The sequence below is a fragment of the Carica papaya genome, chromosome 3 (assembly GCF_054855325.1).
Source record: "Carica papaya isolate Zhongbai chromosome 3, ASM5485532v1, whole genome shotgun sequence".
Taxonomy (NCBI): domain Eukaryota; kingdom Viridiplantae; phylum Streptophyta; class Magnoliopsida; order Brassicales; family Caricaceae; genus Carica; species Carica papaya.
This window is the reverse complement of record NC_142311.1, coordinates 1,805,481-1,828,915: the sequence shown is the minus strand read 5'-3', so window position 1 is coordinate 1,828,915 and position 23,435 is coordinate 1,805,481. Positions and strand designations below refer to the sequence as shown.

At 32.7% G+C, this 23,435-nt stretch overlaps 2 protein-coding genes across 2 annotated transcripts; both read left to right on the top strand.

Moving 5' to 3' along the window:
• Nucleotides 1-499: 499 nt before the first annotated feature.
• Nucleotides 500-16,136, top strand: LOC110811809 (uncharacterized). Its single transcript, XM_022038387.2, has 23 exons — nt 500-883; nt 1,484-1,558; nt 1,883-1,936; nt 2,179-2,257; nt 2,416-2,543; nt 4,077-4,160; nt 4,392-4,475; nt 4,939-5,090; nt 5,404-5,554; nt 5,852-6,189; nt 6,256-6,368; nt 7,016-7,447; nt 7,896-7,975; nt 8,602-8,685; nt 8,873-9,166; nt 10,275-10,414; nt 11,012-11,099; nt 11,859-12,041; nt 12,743-12,904; nt 13,212-13,405; nt 14,493-14,643; nt 15,037-15,202; nt 15,585-16,136. Exons 1-23 carry the CDS (start codon nt 545-547, stop codon nt 15,647-15,649), a joined length of 3,636 nt encoding a protein of 1,211 aa, XP_021894079.2. The 5' UTR covers nt 500-544; the 3' UTR covers nt 15,650-16,136.
• Nucleotides 16,137-19,757: 3,621 nt separating this feature from the next.
• Nucleotides 19,758-23,018, top strand: LOC110811870 (aldehyde dehydrogenase family 3 member F1-like). The gene is made up of 10 exons (XM_022038473.2): nt 19,758-20,089; nt 20,443-20,511; nt 20,636-20,732; nt 20,831-21,037; nt 21,136-21,260; nt 21,418-21,522; nt 21,614-21,786; nt 22,000-22,090; nt 22,237-22,386; nt 22,554-23,018. The coding sequence occupies exons 1-10, from the start codon at nt 19,892-19,894 to the stop codon at nt 22,812-22,814; spliced, it is 1,476 nt and encodes a 491-aa protein (XP_021894165.1). The 5' UTR covers nt 19,758-19,891; the 3' UTR covers nt 22,815-23,018.
• The last annotated feature ends 417 nt before the right edge of the window (nt 23,019-23,435 follow it).

Genomic DNA, 23,435 nt, shown 5'->3' with positions numbered 1-23,435 from the left:
CGGATCGGCTTAGGTTAATAACAAATGAAAAAATAATTTATGGATAATATTTTTATTTAAAATAAAGAAGTTGATAATAAATAGTTTATTAAAATAGTTTTTATTTGCAAAAAAAAAAGTTGATAATTTATAATTTATTATAATTCGAATTATTTTTAGCACTAACGTTTTATTAAATTATTGTGACAAATTCCATTTAAAATTAATTATAGTTTAAATTAAACATTCAGGAAGGAACATGTCAATAATAATTTCTATATTAGTAGTTTCCATTCTTTATTGGAAAAAAAAAAAAAACTATTTTTACAATTAAATTAAAAATAATCAATTATAATATATTTATGCAGGAAAAATAATTTATCATATAATTTATAATTTGTTTAAAATTAATTTTAAAAACCAAATTAACTCACCATAATTTCTGAATTTCTTTTTATTAAGTTACATGTTTGTGTGCATCATAAATAATTTAAAATAATTAGTGATAAAAATATGTCCATGAAAAACACGAATCCGGCCGTCAAGTTTGCGCTGCCATCAAAAGATGACGCTGAGAGTGAAGCTGAGACCAGTTCTGTCTCAAATCACCCCCTTCGTCAAGCCTATTCTCCCTTTTCGCTCCCCGATTCTCACCTTCTCTCAAAGACCAGTTTCTTTCTCTTCCTCCATAGATTTGTCACTTTCTTCCCCAAAGACGCTCCTCTCCTTCAGCAGTAATCACGGTAATGCCGCTCTCGAACCCTACCTCTCTTGCTCCATGCCCCATAAGCGCCTCCGCGTCGCCGTTCTCGTCAGCGGCGGCGTTGATAGCAGCGTTGCTTTGCGCCTCCTCCATGCCGCCGGCCACTCTTGCACTGCGTTCTACCTCAAAATTTGGTTCCAAGTAACTATTACCATGTACTATAAACTTTTGCAATGCATAAATGGTTGTTATCTGTGCACGTTTATGATTTCCTGCTTAGATTTCTTCTATTTGCTTATTTTTAATGCTGTGGTTGCAAAGTAAATCTTTTAGTTGTTCAAGAGGTTGAGCTTTTGTTGTCTATTATTTGAAGGTTAAAACGGTAATTTTGTTCGATTAGGTTTTGAAATAACGAGGGGGAAAGTCCGAAACTTAATTTTTTGGCTTGGTTTTTGGCAAGAGAAGTGCTGAAAGTTTTGTAGTTCTCTTCTCTGATAAGATGGAAAAAAAGTTTGGAGTCTATTTTTGGTCCCTCCATGCTATTTGTAGTCACATACATGGGAAAAAGAATGAAGATAGTGCCTTGAACGTCTATGTTTATATGCGTTAAACAAATATATATTGGTCATCAATGAAACTGGGGATTAACTTGTTATAGAAGTAGATAGGTAGCTATTTTGTATACGGGTGGTACCCCCTTTTTATCTCTGTGAATAACATTTTTCACTTTTATTTCAAAAAAGAAACTTGTTATAGAAGTAGTAGTTAATTCTGGTGGTTCTGATTCTTGTTTTTATGTAGGAAGACTTCGAGAACTTCTGGACAGAATGCCCATGGGAGGAAGATTTGAAATATGCTAAAGCTGTTTGTGATCAGGTTACCATTTTGTATTTTCTAGTTCGTTTAGGTGTATTTACAGTTTTGCTTTTACTCTCCATTCATTTGATGGAAATGGCTTCTTAGCAATTAGGACCTAACTTTTCATTTGAAGCTTCAATTAGTAATTTGTTGCCTTAACGTGGAATCTGACAAGTCTTGTTTTTCTTGGCTATTACTCTCATTTACATGCATGGTACTCCCACATGCGTGACTTTAGCATTCACTTTGGTATTTGTGATTTTGTTATCTTAGTTCCAGGTTTGCAATACGGGTGCAAGGGAGATATTTTTGGAGTGAAACTAACTTGCCGTGTATTTTCAGGTTAATGTGCCTCTAGAAGTTGTTCATCTGACAGACGAATATTGGGAGAATGTTGTATGTATTGCCATCTTCGACCAGGCTTCTACTTCTCTATATTCAATTTTTTTTCTGTATCCTATTGCTTATGTTTAACAAGCCAATTAGATGTATGATTTCTCACGTTTGCTTTTATTTGGAATGGTTCTGTACCAATAATTTCTGTTGATTATTCCGCTGTTCCTTTCTTTGCTTCTTTCATGCATTTGTTTGGTGAACTAGAATGGATTGCTTATGAAAGATATGTGTCCATGTTTCAGGTGTCCTACATTATTGCAGAGTATCAATGTGGCCGTACTCCTAACCCAGACGTTCTCTGCAATACAAGAATAAAGTTTGGTATGGTCTTGCTGAGGCTCTCTTTCCCGCCTTTCTCTCTTGTGAGGAGGGTATGCTTGCAAGAGAAATTATTTCATCTATAGTTTAAGGATGCAGATATTTTTAATGTTGTTCAGCTAAAGTGATGATATAGTTTTGTGTTGAATTTTAATTTTCAGGAGCATTCATGGATGCCATCAGTAGCTTCAAATATGATTACATCGCTTCTGGGCATTATGCCAATGTGATTCATCCTTCTACTGATCAAATTGATGAGCCTTCTGTTTTGGAACTATCAAAAGACATGGTAACTACTGGAGCCATGCAATTACACTAATTTTTTCTTCTGAATTTATTGCTATCTGTTCATATGGCTGATCATCAGAAGCTTTAGAACTTTCAGATTTAGCTTTTTATTCAAAACAGTAAACATTTAGTTGCTCCTTTCCTTGTAAACATGTATTTTCAATATGCATGTCATCAAAAGATTAATGCTACTCTGAGATGGAAAACTTCAAGATTGCTTACACTCGACAATTTTCTGACTCTATTTTTATCTCCCTTTTCTACTTTTGTTTTCCTATAAAAGATAATTGGAAATAGTTTTTAGTTAATAGAATTGGAAACAATTTTTTGGCAATGAAAACATGAAAACTTTTTGGTTGAGCTTTTGTTTGTAGAGAGAGCAAAAAGGAGTGATAAAAAGTGACACAAAAAGGGTGTGTCAACCATTTACAAGAGAAGTTTACATCTTTCGTAAAGAAGAGGAACTATCTTTAGGTTCTATACATTTTCTCTAACCTTCAGACAAAATATTTAAGACCTCTTAGGCATGGAACCAACAATGTTTATAATTCCATTAAATGGAAAACAAGCTCAACCTTCACGAGAATAAAACCACAACCATCTTATCCTTTGGTGATGATTGATCAGGGCTGTGAAGGTTGTGAAACTTAGAATGCCTAGATCCTGAGCAGCTGTCAATTAGTGATTGATGAGATATGGGCTTGCTTGCTCATTCCAGTGGCTATTCTATGAGTAATATTGAAAGAAAGGAATTGCAAAATGTCTTGGACTATTTGCACTCCTTTGCAGGAGCAAATGGGAAAAAGGGTCCATCTTATGCATATTGGTAAAACAAATTTTCCAAGAAAAAAGAGAAAAAAAATATCAACTGAGCATTTTTTTGGCATTTTCTGGAAAATTTTCTTGTGAAAGATCTTTTCCACAGCTAAACACCCTCAAGGCATTGCAGTTTCTTTAATTTGTTTTCCAGTGTATGAAAAGACAAGAAGAAATAAATTTATCTTATCCATAGATAATTGTATTTTGTGTTAACAACTTCTTGAATGTCAAAATATGTCTTTGCTATGACATCTAGCTTATGGCCATATGTGTGTGCATGTTGTGCATGTTCAACACTCCTCTCTTTATGTCCCAATTTGTAGGTTTTCAAGTATTTTGTTGCTTTGCAATGGTATGGAATTTGTAATGTCAAATGAAATGGTAATTTAAACTTTAAACTTTGCTGATTGGTTTCAAACTCTCAGCTTCATACTATTAACTATTAATGACAAGTTGAATCCTAAACATTCTATCCCTACTTTTCACACTTTTATCTGCCATGTTGAGTTATGAGAAGGATAAAGGCAATAGGTCTGCATTTTTCTTTGTGGTCATGTGTGCAAACCTTGTCCATAAAAGTTTGAAAAGTCCATTTTCGCCCTATCGACTTTGCTTATTTATGTAGCTTCTATGTTTTATCACTTGTGATTTGCACGAATTCAGAGTGATGTATTAAATACTATCAGATTTTGAATTTCCTAGTTTAAATCTGTAGGTCAAGGACCAAACTTACTTCCTTTCACATCTCTCACAAGCTCAGCTTAAACGATTGATTTTCCCACTTGGTTGCATCCCAAAGGTATGCAAGGATTACTTATGTTCCCTTCCAATTATTGTTGTGAATAATTTTCTAAATAGTACTTGCTACATAATATGAGAGCAGTGTTCATTGTATATCTGGTAGTTCTTGGGACTTTCTCATGAGTATCATGAATTATCATTTCAATAATGACTATGTAGCCATTGACATTACTACTCCGCACAGCTTGTTGCATTTGTAATGCAGTTGTATCATTCCCTGTTCCTGCAGGATGAAGTTCGCAAGTTAGCCGCAAAATTTAATCTGCCTAACAAAGATAGGAAGGATTCACAAGGAATATGTTTCCTTGGAAAGGTAATCCCATAGCAATACTCAACCTAATTTCATTTAATGTGAAATTTTCACCGGTAGAAAAGGTTCACGACAAGCTTCTTGATATATATTTTAGAGTATCTCTCAAAAAAGTATATTTTGGAGTAGTATGCCAGTCTAATTCTTTTTTGTTCGTGCCGGCGTCTTTTTTGGTCACTTGAAATATAAGGAAGGTTGAGTGGCTTGAATGGGAGGATGAGCATGAAGTTGAGCTTAGTTCTACTTTACTTCTAATTTATTCTTTTGGTATTTCTTGTATCATCAATTTGGATTGAAAACTTTAAATGGAGAACTCTAACCTCTATTTTTTCTTTGTTTTGATTTCTAAATACTGAATTTTCTGGCGTTCTTCATTTCTGAGTTATTATTTCTTGTCAAAGTGGTTTACTAGTACAAGCACATGATTTGTGGTTTTAATTCTTCCTGTAATTGTTTCTCGTTCTAGATCAAGTTTAGTGAATTTGTTGCGAGACACATAGGGGAGATTGAAGGTATTATATTGGAAGCTGAAACAGGGGATTATCTTGGTAATCATCGGGGGTTTTGGTTCTATACAATAGGTCAACGTCAAGGTCTACGTCTGCCTGGAGGACCATGGTATTCTCTCCTTTCTTCTGAATAGTAAAATATTCAATCTTCAGTTATGATGCATAAACATATGCACTTTTATGTTTTGGATTGATATTCTGGTGGCTTTTCTCATTACTGTTTTGTATATGCTATAATGTGATTGTGCAGCATTTGATGATGTACAGACCTTGTTTTTAGTTTTATATGATTCATATGCTCAAACATGCAATTTTACTTAATTATCTGCTATTATTTTAAACAATAATAGTCTTTCTTACTCTTTATTCATTTTCCTTTTCAAGTTTTTTTTTATTGTTCCTTATTGGTGAATCATATGCAGGTATGTTGTTGAGAAGGATGTCAAAAACAACGTAGTGTTTGTATCGAGAAATTATTTCTCATTTGACAAAAGGAGACGCCTATTTCGTGTTGGCTCCTTAAAGTGGCTTCATGGGACGCCTCCAAACCAGACTAATGAGCTCCACTGCAAGGTGAAAACTTCTATTCTTATAATTCACGGTTGAGATATGATTTCTGCATAAGCCTTAATAAAAAAAAAATCTGAGTTTTTTACACGAATGCTCAGATCTTTTAGATTGGTTATTGTATGTTTGATGCTAGCAAAAAACATGTGGCCAAAATCCAGATATATTTGGCTTCGTCCTATTTATTCACCATCAACTAGCAGTCCTATTTATTCACCATCAACTAGCAGGAGAGTGTGTTTATTTTGGTAATGTCAATGCTAACATATATTTTTATATGATAATGTATTTTTATACGTCCAGGTCAGACATGGCCCTGGCTTTTACAAGTGCAGTTTTAAAATGGAGTTGGGGCATGAAGGCTGTGAGAACGTTGCAGTTGTCCACTTATCTGAAGATGATCAAGGTCTGGCAGCTGGACAATTTGCAGCGTTCTATCAGGGAAGAACCTGTATAGGTTCTGGAGTAATTTTAGACTCTTGGGACGATCAAAATTTTCCTGTGTGTGCAAGAGCTCTTGAGATTGCAAGAATGGAAGATAAATCGAAGATTGGGCAACCAATTAAGATAAAGGTAAAACCCGAGATTCCTGTTGAGTCTGGTCGAAACAGTGCAGATAATACGGATATGGTCAGTGCTTAAGCAGAAAATATCCTGATCAAATTGCCGCTAGCCTGCCGGTAACCTCCAGAATTTCGGTGAAGCAGCTGGAAACCCTCGAAAGGGAAGTGGCAGGCAGAAGGTCTTGATGTTCCATGGACATGGAATGCCTGTGATTTTCTGAATTCAGACGACAGAATCCGGGAGTTGAAAATCAGCAGTCTGTATATAAAATGGCATCAAATGAAGCTCACCGCTAGTGCCCGTATATAATTTTCACTGCTGGGAGTTATTTATATTTACTTGGCTATATTTTATTTATTTATTTTCTAATGGTCAGTGTATTTTTGGTAAATAAATTCTGTGTACCATCTCAGATAAATCGGGCCAGCTTTAATCGTGGTTTGGCTTATCGGCCAGTTTAATGTATATCTCATGTATGTCCAAGTGTTGGAAAAAATTAAATTTTAAAAAAGTAATAGTAAAAATATTTTATTAATTTCATCTATTTATTATTTATAATAATTTTATGGTTTACAATAACTTATATATATATATATATATATCTAAAGGTTTTAGGTTAGAAATATTTTTATCTACTAACTCTAGATTTTTAATTATTTCAAATTTATTTTTTATTTTTAATGAATCACATTTTATATTAAGTATATGAATCTAAAAAGTTAAAAATATATTTGCATACTCTAGACTGAAATCACTGCCGGTTAACCATTAAGAGAAAAACAGAGAATGGTCTCGTGTCGTCCGGGTACATTTTAGAGCAGGGCGTTTATCTTGCGCCACCACTTTCGCTCGAAGCCCATAACTGATAAGACAAAATCCCTCCCCCTTTAACGGCTAAAGGATGAGCCTTCCATTTCCAAACCATACAAGTCTGTCCACTCTCAAAAATGTCAGCTGTAGCTGGTAGTCTCTTCTTCGCAAGATCGCTCTCTTTCTTCGCTCACTTATCTAGGCTTTCTCCTTCTTTACCTTCTACCTCTCTCTCCCATTCTGCTCCAACTCTATCTCTTTCCGTCCCTACCTCTCACTTCTTTCTTCCTCGCTTGTCCGTCTCTTCGTTATCCTCGGGTGTTGGTGATACAGAGCAAGAAGAGCAGTATTTGGAGGAATTCCAACGAGAAGAATATGAAGAAGAGATATATGAGCATGACAGTGTTTATAACGATGACGATGACGAGGACGAGGATTTCGTGGTTGATGTCTCTGCTCTTGAAAAGGAAGCTAAGGACGCTGTTCGAGAGTATTCCTCCTCCTTATCTAGTCAACTGAAACTCGGTAACTTCTCTTAACTGAATTCAAGCAATTGCCAGTTGATAAGAGCGTTTTTACACGTGTATGCTTATTTGTTGTTGCTTATTGGCCTGGTTCTTTGTCGCATGAGTTCCTCTGTTGTCTTAGAATGAGAAATTTGAACTCACCTAGTACCTTGCCGAAACGCAAGAAAAGTTAGTCCGATGTATATTTTTGGTATAACGATGGAGCGGATTAGGATTGAAAATTGCATGAATATAAACATGCGAGCAGATTTCATAGATTGGTTGGTTCTGTTTGGTTTGTTCTTATTACTTTTCAATTTCTCATATATTTTGTAAATTAAAATATATAAATGCAAATTTGAAATTTCATTGCCTCATTCATTTTCCCTTAATCTGTAGAGTTTTTTTTCCTTTTGTCTATTATGATTCACACTGACAAGAGTTATTCACACTTGGCTTTGTGTTAGATGTGTTATCAGAAGATGAGATGGATATTAGAAAGGAAGCCCGTGGGAAGGATAGACGGCGTAAGGGTACAACTAAAAATGTTAGTGACTTTTTCTTTGATCATTTTCATACCTCATTGGCAAGAATTAATGATTTCCTATTTCTTGTTAGTTCATCACTCTTTGTTCTTTTTTCTTTGATTAATATGTAAATAACTTTGTGCATGGGTCTGCAGCCCTTGGTGCTTGTGAATGAATAATACTATACTATTTTTATTGAAAAAAATTACTCTCTGTTTTTTTCTCTTCCATTCAATCCTATTTGACAAACAGATTTACTTTTCATAATCATTCTATCATCTTGTTTTCCTGAACATTTATGTAGTTGTCTCAGCAAAGGTGAAATTAGTTTTCAGTTTTACTCCGTTGTTCATTCTTTTGACAGCCTGGTAAACTTTTTCCTCAGCTGCAACTCATTGATGCTAGAAATGGATAAGAAAAACCCTATTCCTTTTTAATTTTTCAAAGTCCCAAATGCATTTACATCTTGTATTCAGTTTATCTGGGATATATGCTAGACTTTGTCTTGACATCAGATTAAAACTGTGCTCGTTGTGTATATCATCTAGAGGAATGAGGAGATGATTAGAAAGGAAAACATGGAGTACAATATGACCTTTTTAATAGCGTTTCTGTTACTAACACCATCTCCAAATTACGCCTGTAGATCCCTGATCATCTTCTTCCAAAAGTTGCGATTGTTGGAAGGCCAAATGTTGGCAAATCAGCACTATTCAATCGTCTGGTTGGGGTACGTAATTGCATAATGCTTTCATCTTTCTAGTTTGATATTAGTCTAGTTCTCTTTCTAGTACATACTACATAGGTTCTAGTACATACTACATAGGAGGACAGCCAACTCTACCTGCAGGGTCATATTCACAAGCTATCTTGGTCCATTATTGGAAGTTAGAATTATTTTCTTCAAACTATGTCAGGGTAACCGGGCTATTGTTGTGGATGAACCTGGGGTAACCAGGGATCGTTTGTATGGTAGATCTTTCTGGGGAGAACATGAGTTTATGGTGGTGGACACTGGGGGCGTTCTCACTGTTTCAAAATCACCTGCTGGTGTTATGGAAGAATTAGCTGTTTCAACAACCATTGGCATGGATGAGATCCCACAGGCCTCGAGGGAGGCAGCTATTGCTAGGATGCCCTCTATGATTGAGAAACAAGCTACAGCAGCTGTGGAAGAATCATCAGTCATCATATTCCTTGTTGATGGCCAGGTAATTTTTGGCATATGGGTTATTGATAGGAGCTTTTAAATTTACTGTTCTTTTGGGATAACGAGCTTTTATTTTAATTTGTTGTTTTTTTAACTAATACATTCAAAACTGACAGTTTACTTAGGGGAGAGTAAAACAAAATTCTGAAAGAGACTTTGTGTGTTTATAAAGTAAATTTGTTGAAAGGTTGTCATTTCTTCTTGGGTTAACATATTTTATTTCTTATTCTATGAATCTGGTGATCCTGGGTTCTAAATTTGACGTGAATTCATGGATAAGTGATTGCTGTAATTGAGATCACAAACTTGTGAACAACCCATGATCTGATATCCATATGGATGCATCATTGACCGAGTATTAAGTTCTTTATTATCCATCTGAACTGTTGCTGTAATTAAAGATTTAGACTGCTGGAGACCACAGACAAGTAAGGAAAGGTGTGGTAGAAAAAGCTTCCAGAAGCTGCTGTTATTCATCAGATAACTAGTGCTTCAGTGGAGGAAATGATTGAAGAATAGCCTAATATTTTCTAAGAGAGAATAGTATGCATGTGGTATAAAAAACTGATGGAGTCATTATCTAAAGATATATTAGTGGCTTTTGGCAGTGAATTTAGATAATATAAAGAGTGGAAGGAGATTTATGGCTATAACTACTTTGTAGTACTAATGCTTAAAAAAATGGCAGCTGTTAACATCAAAATGTGCTTTCCATAGATTTTTTTGAGTAGCATGATGTTATATACTTGACCCTTGTAGCAAATTAACTTCATGATGGAGTTTTGATAGCAGAGAAGTACAGGCTGCTGTGTCTTGATTTTTTTTTTTTTGCTCATTATTACAACTTTCTTAGCTTGTTTATTTATTTGACTATAACAGACAATTTGTCACCACAACTATACTGTTGGAGGGCTGTTTGAATCCCTGTTCTACTACAGAAAATTTTAAATTGGAGAAATTTGTTCTGCAATATACCAACTACGTAAAAAGTTGGACAAAAAGTGTTAATAGGATTGTGCTCATTATTACAACATTCTTAGCTTGTTTATTCATTTTGACTATAAGTTTTGAAGTTTTTGAGATGCTAAATAATGTTTTAACACTAACAGGCAGGTCTAACAGCTGCTGATGTGGAGATTGCAGACTGGCTGCGCAAGAACTACTCAAATAAATTTATCCTTCTTGCAGTGAACAAGTGTGAATCTCCTCGAAAAGGAATTATGCAAGCATCAGAATTTTGGTCCTTAGGGTAAGCTGGATTTTTGTTGCTTCTTGAAAACCCTTCTGTTTGGTTTGTCAGGTAAAAAGCGGAGCATGTGCGTCAGAATAATTTTTAATGATGCCTCTTTTTCCTGTGATAGTATTTTTCTCTAAACTTCTATCTGATTAATTTGGGGCTGTGTTTGGACAATTTTGTAATTCAAGCTACTGAATGAAACAGGAATTTAACATTTACTATGGCTTATATAGTATATGAGATATATCAATAATTGCTTTGAGGCTTTGGTATTACTTAATGGGTGCTACCCTTGATTTAAGCCATGCTAGTTCTCTGGAAACTTTTATGCTAGCCTATCCTTATGTAACCTAGGTGAACCTCCACCTGAAGGACAAGAATTTTGAAGATAATGGTTAAAAATTATTAAAATTTTTATTTATTATTTTTGGTTATTGACTCTTAGAGAATCAAACATTATGATTCCCTTCCCTTTTGGTTTAAATTTTTGTCTCCTGTTATTCTTTATTGTAGCTCATTTGTTCCCATGGATATAGCCATTGGCTTTGACTTTTCTGAATTTCTTGTTTTATTAAATGATACATGAAATTTTGGTTGATTGACTACCAGGTTCTCACCACTTCCAATATCTGCTTTATCTGGGACTGGAACTGGAGAACTTCTAGATCTTGTTTGTTCTGGACTGGAAAAAGTTGAGGTTTGCAATTTTACACTACTAGCATCTTGAAAACTTATATCACAAATTGCTGGTTGAGCTGAAATGTATGAGATGATATTAGCTGTGGTTAATCTGTAGGACACCCTAACCAGCATAGCACTTGTTTTGCTGACATTTTACTTTGTATTAGTAGTGTAAGGAACTTAGTCTGTGCTATTTTTGCTTTAGCAGCCCCAAGTGTCCCCATCAAGGTATATCGTTTGTAGATGACGAAGATTTGGTTTTGGTCTGGTCGACTTATTTGGAATTGAAAATTAATCTTATGACATGGATGTGGCCTATGTAGAGTCACACCAATCACTTGAAAAAGGAGTTTAGTATTCTTTATCTCCTTTTTTTTTCAAGGCTTCCTTTAGGAGGATTTTCTCCTATACATCCATTTAGTTGTTTGGTTTTCATTCATAATTTCCTTAATTCTTGTTCTTTTGTTTTATTCTTAGATTTGCAAATATTCACCTTTGTCTTAGTAAAACTTCTGCGAATTTTTTCATACTATTGACCGTTCTCTCTTTTGGGACAAATAATATTCATTTAACTTAACAGTGACTTGAAAAATAATATAGGATATCTTGATGTGGTCACTATACCGTGTCGCATTTCCTACCGACGATGGACATCCAAAGAATGTCTTTTACTTGTGAACAAGGGATAAAGAAACTAGCCAATACTATTTTCCTGTCTCTATTTTGTCTTGATTGTATAACAAGGATCTAATTGATTGGTTATTGCAATTACTAGGATCAGGAGGATATTCATGAAGAAGAAAACTATGTTCCATCAATTGCAATTGTTGGCCGACCAAATGTAGGTAAAAGTAGCATTTTAAATGCATTGGTTGGTGAGGATAGAACAATTGTTAGCCCTGTCAGTGGTACCACTCGTGATGCTATTGATACCGAATTTACTGGACCTAATTCCCAGGTATGCTGGTTGAGAACTCTCATATTATAAGTTATGCATAATTTGTTAATTTATGGATGGTATTTATTCTTTTTGAGTAACACAGGTTACATGGTCTTTCCTCTTAACATTTAACATATGGATCTTCACAGATTGTTGAGTGATTGTTCACTTTCTGCATAGATATGGCTAGTTGGGGTTGCTTTCCATCAGATTTACTTATAAATTTTGCTTTGGGTTGGGTATGGAATCAATCTGTCACAAGTATGGAGGTGTCAAGTACAGATTATATGTGTGTTTGCTTTACAATTATAGTTCCAGAAGGATATTTTTGAGTTGTTCATTCACTGTAAAATGGCTATGAATGCGTATATCATTTTTGTCTTCTCTTCAAATAATATTATAAGGGATTTTTTCCGAGATCTATGTATCATAAGAGAAGCCAACAGGTTATAAGCTGATATGAGAAAAGTATCCTTTATGATATGCTTCTTTTCTGTTGGGTTGCATCCCCAAATTGGTTGCTGACATACTTACTTCCTGTTAGGTTGCATGCTAAAAAAAATTAGGAGGCTACTAGCAGTTAAGAATTGCAGTTAACTTAAGTTCTGCTTACTTGAATAGGGGAGATAGGATGAGAAATGAATTATATCTTAGGCTTTCTTTGTGTTTGCACTTTAATTACTTCCAAAACATTCATACAGTAGTTAACTGTCTTTCAGAAGTTCCGGCTCATTGATACTGCTGGAATCAGAAGAAGGGCTGCTATAGCTTCATCAGGTAGTACAACTGAAGCTTTGTCAGTTAACCGGGCATTTCGTGCCATTCGTCGTTCCGATGTTGTTGCTCTTGTCATTGAGGCCATGGCATGTATCACGGAGCAGGTAAACTTTACATTGCATGACATTTAACCATTTCTTTTAGATAAACAACATGCTTGAATTTTTGTTTAATGTTGTTATTGAGATGTGTAGAAGTCTAATGTTTGATTGTAAGCTGAGTGAATCTAATGTATTTAAGAAGCAAAATTGATAACTAGGATAAATGTCATTGATGGCATGAACTTGAATAGTTTTTCAGGGGGCACTGTCTTAATATGTAGTTGTCATGTCCTTTTAAAGGGTTACTAGCTGTTTTCTTTACATCGTTGATTCCTTTAATTACCTTATCTGTTTTGCCCAAATGTCCTAGGATTGCAAGATTGCAGAAAGGATAGAACAAGAAGGGAAAGGTTGTCTCATTGTTGTAAACAAGTGGGACACAATACCTAATAAAAACCAGCAAACAGCTACATACTACGAGCAGGATGTTAGAGACAAGCTCCGTGTTCTTGACTGGGCACCTGTTGTATATTCAACTGCAATAGCTGGTGATAGTGTTGAAAAGTACGTTGTCATCAGCTTTATCTTTCTTTCTGTAGAACTCGTTAATATGATTGTGTACTGTTTTACAGCTTCTCAGTTGTCTTGGATTGTTCATCCGTACCATTAAATGAAATCATGAATGATATTCGAGCCTTTTGATGTATTTGAATACTTACAACGAGGAAAAGTATTCACATGCCATCAATAACAACTGAGGGTATGAAATTTTTTACCCAAAACAAAACAACTGAGAATATGGACTATTGTAGTTATCTTGGCAGATAGTGACCTTGTTGACCAGATACTCTGAATTTTCTTGAAACATCTTAGAATCTCGAAATGCATAAATTAAATGCAAGTTAATGAGGGATGTAAATCTACTAGTTGTCCCCAAGTTATTGGACTAACAACCAGGATATATGTTCTAAGTTGTTGGACTGACAACCCCGAAAAGACCTCTGCTTATTTTCATCACATCATTAGACTGTGACTGATTAAGGTGAGCTAAATTTTTGAGAATGAGTTGTTTAATGTTTGTATCCTTCTGATATGGAGTTTCATTATCATTAAATAATTGGTCGGGCAATTAACTGTTCAAAAAGTTTTAAGTTAATAAGAAAAAACTTCTGTAGTATCATCTCTTACATGCAAGTAGAATAGTTTAGCACGCAAACATACCCAATGGGTATGAGTGAAATGCAATTAACAGGATTTGCACTAAGGAGCAATTATGGCCTACAAACAAATGAATAAGAAGAAGGGGGTTAAATTCCTATGATTTGGCCATAGAGTTCAACTCTTCTATAGAAGAAATAACTGGTTGTTTTAACCAATTATTGAAAGAGCACTTACACTTTATCATTTATGCTCTTAAATTACATCAGGTTTTGTTAGGAAACAAGTTTACTTGGTCAGAACATCAGTGTTTTTGTGAGCAGCAATCATATGGCACACGATTCTTATAGAATGAGTTGCAGTAATCATTGCTTTAAGAGAAGTTATTTTCTTGCATTATGCATCCAATTAACGTCAGTACTCAAGTCTTTTATTTCTGTAAATCCTTTTGAAAAAGCAATGATACACATAAATATGATTGTTCTGTGTCTAGGATAATTGTTGCTGCTGGAACTGTAGAAAAAGAGAGATCAAGAAGGCTAAGTACTTCCATATTGAACCAAGTGGTACGGGAAGCGGTAGCATTTAAATCTCCTCCTAGGACCCGTGGTGGCAGGAGGGGACGTGTTTACTATTGCACACAGGTACTACTGTTACCCTGTACCATATGCTTTCATATGTGTTCTTTCTTGATTACTTTTTTATTTCTCTTCTGGAATTAAGTTAGCTGTATGAAATAATTAATTATTGAAAAGATTCACTGCTTAAAAGACAAACATCTTTCGTTCTTTTAGATTTTTAAAAGATGTCTATGAAAATATGTATTCACTGTATGCTTTTAAGTTTTTAATTGTGCAAATCACTCTTCAAGTTCTCTCTTTCAGTTTAATCCAGAAAAGTAGTAGATATATGTTTTCACCTGCTATTTCTTTGCACCGAATTCATACTGCAGTTTTCATGTGTAACCTAGCTTTCCTTTATTTCTATGTAGTTATGAACTTACAATGGCACGAAATAAAAGATAATTTGCTTTGCAGGCTGCTATTAGGCCTCCCACATTCGTTCTCTTTGTTAATGATGCAAAACTATTCCCTGAGACTTATCGGCGATATATGGAGAAGCAACTCCGTGTGGATGCCGGATTTTCTGGTACACCAATTAGACTTCTTTGGCGAAGCAGAAGGAAATTGGAAAAGGATGAAGGTTGGTTCAAGCTTTTCAAATGTAGATGTTAGTCTCTTTGGTGCATGTCCTCATTCTGCTAATTCAAAAGAGACGCTTAGTGTTGGCTGGAAAAAAAGAAAAACAGAAGCCGGAACAAAAAAATTAATTTAAAAAAAAAAAAAACAAATGAGCATATATGCTCACATATTAAGAGTCTTAGCACTTTTTATATGGCAATGAAATTCCATCTTATATATCTTTTGTCGTCAAAAAAAAAAATGTCTCAGGAAGGTTGACTAGGTAATAGAAATTCTTTCTTAGTCATTGTTGCTTAGTGTGAAATTAGAATCGTTATCTTCAAAACTACTGCTTATGTCCAAGATGCTTTTCTTCAATAAAAATAGTTTTCTTTGGTTCTCAGGCAGGAGAGCGACAAGAGCTCAAGCGAATCTGGTACCTAGGGACAGAATGGCATTAACTACATGAATAGATGAAGTTCAAATCTTATGGTCTCATTTTTTGTCATGCCAGGAGCTCTTCGAGAGAAATATGCTGGTATTTGCCAGATAATCCACGGAATGTCAATCAAATTAAGGACGGGTTTGATTTTCCAACTGCAAAATACTCTATAAGAGTTTGTCTGGTAGCCTAGCCTGGAATCCGACATAAGTTTAATCTCATATAGAAATATTCAAGATTCTGATTGGTTGTAAGATTGGTCATCTTTCCTTGGTAGGAAATAGTCTGTAACTTTCCTTGGTAGGGAATGTTCTGTAAGTTCCAATCTTGATGAGGAACTAATACAAGTTGAAGGGAAGAGATTGTGACCTTAAATATATGACCTAATTGGGATGGTTGTGGAGATGGTAGTTGTCGGTTGTAAATTAATTTTTTGTAACTTCCTCAACTATTTCTGTTTGTATTAGAATATATTAATAGAAAAGTAAGTTGGAGCCCAAAAAGAATTTGCTAACCGTCCTTCAATATTGCCCTGGTTATCTTTGATTTTAATTTCATTTATATTTTCAATTTTATAGTCTTATCTCTTTTTCAGTGAAGAGATAAAAAAATATATATTTAATTTAACTTTTTATCTCATTTATAATATATTTTTATTTTTGTTTTATAGAATTAAAATATAAAGTCAAAATTATACATAGACATTTTAAATAGTATCCAACCATATGTCAACTGCTTTTTACGTTGATGTGATCTTACACGATATTAATAGTACGTGCTCTGTAAGCTAAAATGATGACTGCGTATTCATTTAACAGCATTCTGGCAGGGTCTCACGTGATCATATAATGAAGTGTTGTAGCATATGTATGAAGAAAACCATGTTCCAATCAGTCGTTACTAATTATGACGTTGAAACGCAAAACAATTTTTGGCCTGTAACCATCGTGTATTTTAAGTAGAAATTTATAACTAACTTTCAGCGTGGATTATAGTTTGAAAAAAAACAATAATTGGCCTGTAACCATCGTGTATTTAAATAGGAATTATGAACTTTCAGCCTCGATTGACACAGATGTCAATTTTATAATCAAAGCTGCGATTTTCTTCCAGAAATTTCAACCAATGAGTTTATCAATATTTGCACATTATCCATAGAATTTAATTTTTCAGACCATACAGGAAAGTTCATTTGGAAATATTTTACATTCTTAAATTTAAGAATTACATTAAATTAGTATCAACGTATCCAATTAGCGAAATTAGTTTTAAATTATCTCTTTAGTCCAAGTGTTAGGTGACTATTAAACTATTAATTGAATAATCTATATTGAACATTCTTTTGCAATAAATTTTATTTTTATTTTTACAAATTATTAAATCTTATAATTATAATTATAATTAATTCATTTCAAATATTTATTAATAATTGTTAAATATATGTATTAAGTATATGTAACATCTGTCAATTCATGCATATTTATTACATAGATGTAACACATAATCTCACTTTCGAAACCTAAAAAAATCAATTCAGTATATCTTATTAAGTGCATTTCCTCTTTCCTTTATGTAATATATAATATCAATTTAACCAGTTATATTTGGAAATTTGTATTAATTGATAATCAATTCATCAACTTATTTTGTTAGGAGTCTTGTCAAATCAAAGTGAATTCAAATAAAAACTTTTTATTTTTAATTAATAAAAAATAAATAAATTTCTTGTAAATCCTTTAATTCTCATTTTTAATTAAATTTTAAAAAATAATCATAAAAACTAATTAACAAAAAATATATTCTTAGCGCTTAAGCAAATGAAACAATATAATTAATTAGGTGACCCCACAAGAATTAATATTGCCCATATTAGTATTAGTGTATCCCATCAAATATTATACACGTGGGAGATTAATGAAATATGAGAAGACATAATAAAACGACGTGGCTTTGATAAACCAGTGGAGAAAGTTGGCATTTGTCCTATAACGTCTTTTTAATTTTTTTTATTAAAAAAAAAAAATAGAGCATAAAAGTTAATAAAAAAATAAAACAATTTAATTAATTAGGTGCCCGCAAGAGTTTAATTATACACGCGGGAGATTGATTAAAGAGAAGAAGACAAAATAATAGAGAGAAAGTCGGCAAGTCAGTCTATAATATTATTACTGGATAAATTTTTAATTATTTATTATTATTGCACTTAATTCTTTTAAATATAATTATTTTAATTAATAATCATATTATTTTTATTTAAAAATAAAATCAAGAGCTATATCAATTTACTAATAAATTAAATCAAAATTTTAATTCATTATAATCACTCCAACTAATTGAATTTAATAACTACATAACTCGAAAGTTAAAATCGATTTAGAGCAATTAGGATTGGATCTAACCCAAAAATATTAGAAATTATTAGACATATATATATATATGTATGTGTGTATGTATATATTTACTCTGCTATTATTTTCATCTACCAGCCAGACAATCAACCACCATGCTTATGATATGGAGTCCTACTGAGTTAATTAACACGAGACACATACTTATTGGCTCATTATTGTATAAGGGTTCAATGTAGTTTAATTTTTTTTGTGTGTAACATTTTCTTTCCAATTACCACTTATCCAATATTTTAATTTAAATTATTATTAATATGATTGCTTAAATTTGTATATAAAATTTATTAATCACATATTTTTATAATATAAAGATTATTTTTATGTAAAAAAATATGTATTATATATATTTGTATGTTTATAAAGACAACAAAGAACAAACCAACCAATTATTATTAGATCTCCCAACCAATCAAAATTGGTGGACTTGAAGGTCTCTAAATTCAAGTGAATTGAACTACCATTTGTTTTCTTAAAATTTTTATGTAATTATTTTTTAAAAAAAAATTAACCAAACATATATTTATTAGTAAAATAGCTTCTTAATTTAAAAATATAACTTAAATTTTCTTAATTATTAAAAAATACTGGGTCGTGGTTAAGTTTCTTTAGTTGTATTAAGTACATTGAGTTAAAAATTTAATATTACGTTATGTTTTACAAAAAAAAAAGTTAAAAATAATAAATTGTTAATTAATTTATTAATTAATAAATATTTCATATAATATCAGAAATGATATATGGAAAATTGTTTATATATTAAATAGATACACATAAATACTATATATTATGTTATATATAAATACAAAGTAGTCATTTTTAATGCCATATAATGTGTTTAAAACATTAAAAGACATTATATTATATTATATTTTTATTCTCTTGGCATAGAATAAAGAGGAAACGTCCGTGCCGGATAAAGAAGATTTATAAAATGGGGACAAAATACAAACGTCAGTGGTTTGTTATAAATATTTTTATATATTATAATACAGTTCAAAACTAAGTGAGGAGGGACCGCTTAAATTAATAATATTATATTATATTTTTCTAATAAATATATTATATTATATAATTAAAGTATATATATATTAAAATTACTAAAAATCTGCTTCGAATTTAAAAATTTTCTAACCAAACATAAAAAAATTTTATATTTTAATAAATTTTAAATTCGTGACGTTTAAATAAAATACAATTATCTTAAGAACCGTATGCAATGAAAACCGCGAGAATGGTTTGTAAAAGAATTTTGTTATCTTAAGTTTTATCAATTTTTAACAAGAAAATTATCTACTCCGTCCAACTAGTTTCGGGTTTGAGTCCCGGGCAACCGATTACATTATGATTATCGTATTGAGATCATATTCATTTAAAAATTGCACGAATATAAATTCAGTATTCTAAATCATTAGATATTGGTGGTGATAGAAAGAGAGAGTATTAATTATAAAGATTAATTTTGATTAATCACACCTACTCTTCTTCAACTGATCCCACAGTATTAAGATTAAGCTGGTCAGCTAGCTGGTGAAGAGCCTTTAATACGCCTAACTATCCAACAGTGTCTTCTAGTTGGAAAGTACACTCTGAGAAATCAGCTATTTATAGTGCAGGCCAGAAGGCAGTTTTTATGTGTCTTTTTGTACGTAGTCAAGAGCTTACACTAGTTAAGTGTGACTTCTGTAATTTTTAGATTATAATTCTTTAAAAAGTATTACTATCTTTTGATTATCTGTTGAATGAAATCAATGATTCTTACTCTTAACTAACTTCTGTGTGAATATTATATAGTATTATATATGTGTGTGTAAGTTGATAAGGTGCTGAAGAAAAGAAGTACCCTTTAATACTAATATCTAAAATGGAGAAAGCGAGAGATATAGAAGGAGAGCTTGAGTTTATGAGGGATTACTACAGGACTGGAAAGACTAAAGAAGCTTCTTGGAGAAGGTCTCAGCTCAAGAACTTGCAGGCTCTTCTCAGGGAGCAAGAGGCTCAGATTTTCACTGCTTTGGATCAAGATTTGGGTAAACACCCTGGTGAGGCCATGAGAGACGAGGTATGTCAAATTTCTTATCTCTGGTAACGTATACATATATAGACGTACATCTTCTTGTTCTGCGAAAATCATACATGCGATGTAGACTCTGTCCTGGTTTTCTTCCAGTCTGTTGCTTGATGAAGAGGATGGCAAGAATAACATTTTTCAAAGTTTGAAGCTTCGTATGAATAGTCTAATTTCTTGCTTCTTACTGTGTGGTTGCGGGAAGTGTATTCATTCCATTCCATTCCATTCAATTTCACAAAAGAATTTGAAGTGCTTTGATTTATTCACAAATGAATTTGAAGATGGAAATTATTATTCATTTGTTCCAAACACATGCTAATAAAATATTGATGTTCTTCCTGCAGATTGGAACTTTAATAAAGTCTTTAAATTTTGCTCTGGGAAATCTGAAAGAATGGATGTCAGGCACGAAGGTAAATCTGTGCCCCTGTGTGTGTGTATATATATATATATATATATGTTATATATGACTAGGCCCGGATTAAATATATTGAAGACACATAGACTTAGTTATGTATCTGTATGTATACTTGACAGGCTAAGCTGCCACAAATTGCACTGCTTTCATCTGCGGAAGTGGTTCCTGAACCTTTAGGCCTTGTCCTTATCATTTCAACTTGGAATTTCCCATTTGGTAAGTTGAATTTATGAGAAGTCACTTAAGTAAAATTACCAAGCTGTAATGATAAATAATTTTAACTTTTTCTCGTGGGGGTAAAAATATACAAATAGGAATGTCCCTGGAACCACTTATAGGAGCAATAGCAGCAGGAAACATAGCAGTTATCAAACCTTCAGAATTAGCTCCTTCAAGCTCTGCACTTCTAGCCAAGCTAATTCCGGCTTATCTAGACACCAAAGCTGTCAAGGTTGTCGAGGGAGATTCGACAGTAGGAGAAAAACTTCTGCAACAAAAATGGGAAAAGATCTTCTTTACAGGTTTTCTAATTTCTTACTACTTAAAGAAAATTTGCTGTATATGTAATGCCATGTTTATGTTGCTTACTTTGATTGCTTTGTCAACAAGCCAATTCCAGGAAGTGCTCGAGTTGGACGGATAGTTATGTCAGCTGCAGTGAAGCATCTTACGCCAGTTTCTCTGGAGCTTGGTGGAAAGTGTCCAGCCATTGTTGATTCCCTCTCATGGTCTTGGGACAAAGAGGTTCTGAAATTTCATCGTCATGACAACCTAACTTTGTATATAGTAGTCTATATAAATTGGTTAATTTGATCTTTTTAAGGCTTTGATATGTTTCTACTAGTTGTTTATGATTCATATTTTGATATGATTACTGTTTTTTTTTTTTTTTGAAAAAAAGGTTGCTGTGAACCGGATTCTTGGGGCGAAATTCGGGTCATGTTCGGGTCAAGCATGTATAGCAGTTGATTATGTTCTTGTGGAGAAGGGCTATGCTTCCACTTTGGTATGGAAACAAGAAGAATTAACTTTTTTTTTTCCTTTCTTTTTTAACTTTTTGAAAGCTGTAATACGATATCAGATTTTCAATTGTTTAGGTGGAATTAATGAAGGAGTTAATCAAGAAAATGTTCGGTGAAAACCCTAGAAAATCAAATAGTGTTACGAGGATAATCAACAAGCATCATTTCTTGAGACTCAAGAATCTTCTTTCCGACTCTAGGGTTAAAGATTCTATTATCTACGGTGGCTCAATGAACGAAGAGCACTTGTAAATACACTTACCTTTCTAATTTATTTATTTTATTTTTATTATTTAACATTATTAATAGTTTATATATTAGTTGAATATTTCGTTTTTTTTATATTATTTACCCGCTCATTTTTTTTTTTTTATATATTATTGAATTTCGGGTTATCCGAAATTCACCAGTTCTCATATTAAATTTTATGAATGATTGAATTTTCTATATTTTGAAACTAGGTACATTGAACCAACAATCTTGATGGATCCTCCACTTGATGCAGAAATAATGACAGAAGAAATTTTTGGACCACTGCTTCCAATAATTTCAGTAAGTTATCCCAAATTAACCGGACTTAATCTTAGTTTTACCAAGAGAAAAGACTAGGTTTTTGTTTTCCTTTATCGTTTTATGTTTATGATATTGTAATTCGATTTCTAATTCATTATGAATTTGAATGTTGTTGCTTTCCAAAGGTAAAGAAAATTGAAGATAGTATCGATTTCCTTAACATAAGGCCTAAACCGCTTGCAATCTATGCCTTCACGAAGAACGAAACACTAAAAAAGAGGATTATTTCTGAAACATCATCCGGAAGTGTGGTGTTCAACGATGCAATCATTCAAGTATAACTCATCGCTATAACTCAATCATTTTCTTCCTTTTCTTTTGTTTCTTATTTATAATGAAGTCAAACTCAATAATTTTTAGAAATTATTACGTGCTCAATAAATATAAATGAATTAAAAAACTATATATGTTACACACTAATTTATTTTTCGATGATGTGTAGTATGCAGCCGATACTCTCCCATTTGGAGGAGTGGGAGAATGTGGGCATGGCAAGTACCACGGGAAGTACTCGTTCGATACGTTTAGCCATTTCAAGGCCATTGCAAGAAGAAGCTTCCTCACTGATTTCTGGTTCAGGTTTCCTCCATGGAACGATTACAAGTTGCAGCTACTCGAGACTGCTTATAACTACGATTACTTTGAATTGCTTCTTTTTGTTCTCAGTTTGAAGAGGCCTAAAACGCGTTTATCATATATCTAGCTATCTTCCGAATATTTTTTAAAATAATGGTTAAGCGACAATTATTGAAAATAATCACGTCCATAGCGATGGTTGCGTGAATCGTGCTCGTTGGCTGATTTGAAGAAAGCTTTCTTGTTGATAAAACAAGGAGATAGATATCGAAGATTTAGAATGGTATATAGCTTAGTAGATATCAATAAAGAGATATGAAATTCTATCTTATTCTCTTTGTAATTTTTTTTAGTTGATTTCGGTCTAGGTCGGAAAATGAATGCGTGCATCGTGATCTCTCTTTTCTTTTTTTAACTTTCGGTAGTTGTAATTAATGTATTATATTGATAATCACGATATTTTAATAAAACGTGTTCTTTCGTGTTTAATAAACACTACTAGATTATATATTCTTTAAGTACTACTAGATTCGATGTTTAATTAATTTTAAAATATAAATTTTTATTTACAAAAAAATTATATAATATTTAAAAAATAGAAATAAAAATTAAAAATAAACTTAAACAGTATTAAATGAGACCGTTCATAATGTTAAACTTTACAGTAATTAAATTAAGTTTCATGAAAAATAAAATTAAAAGAATATTAGATTAAAAAATTTAAAGAAATTATATAATATTTTTTTTA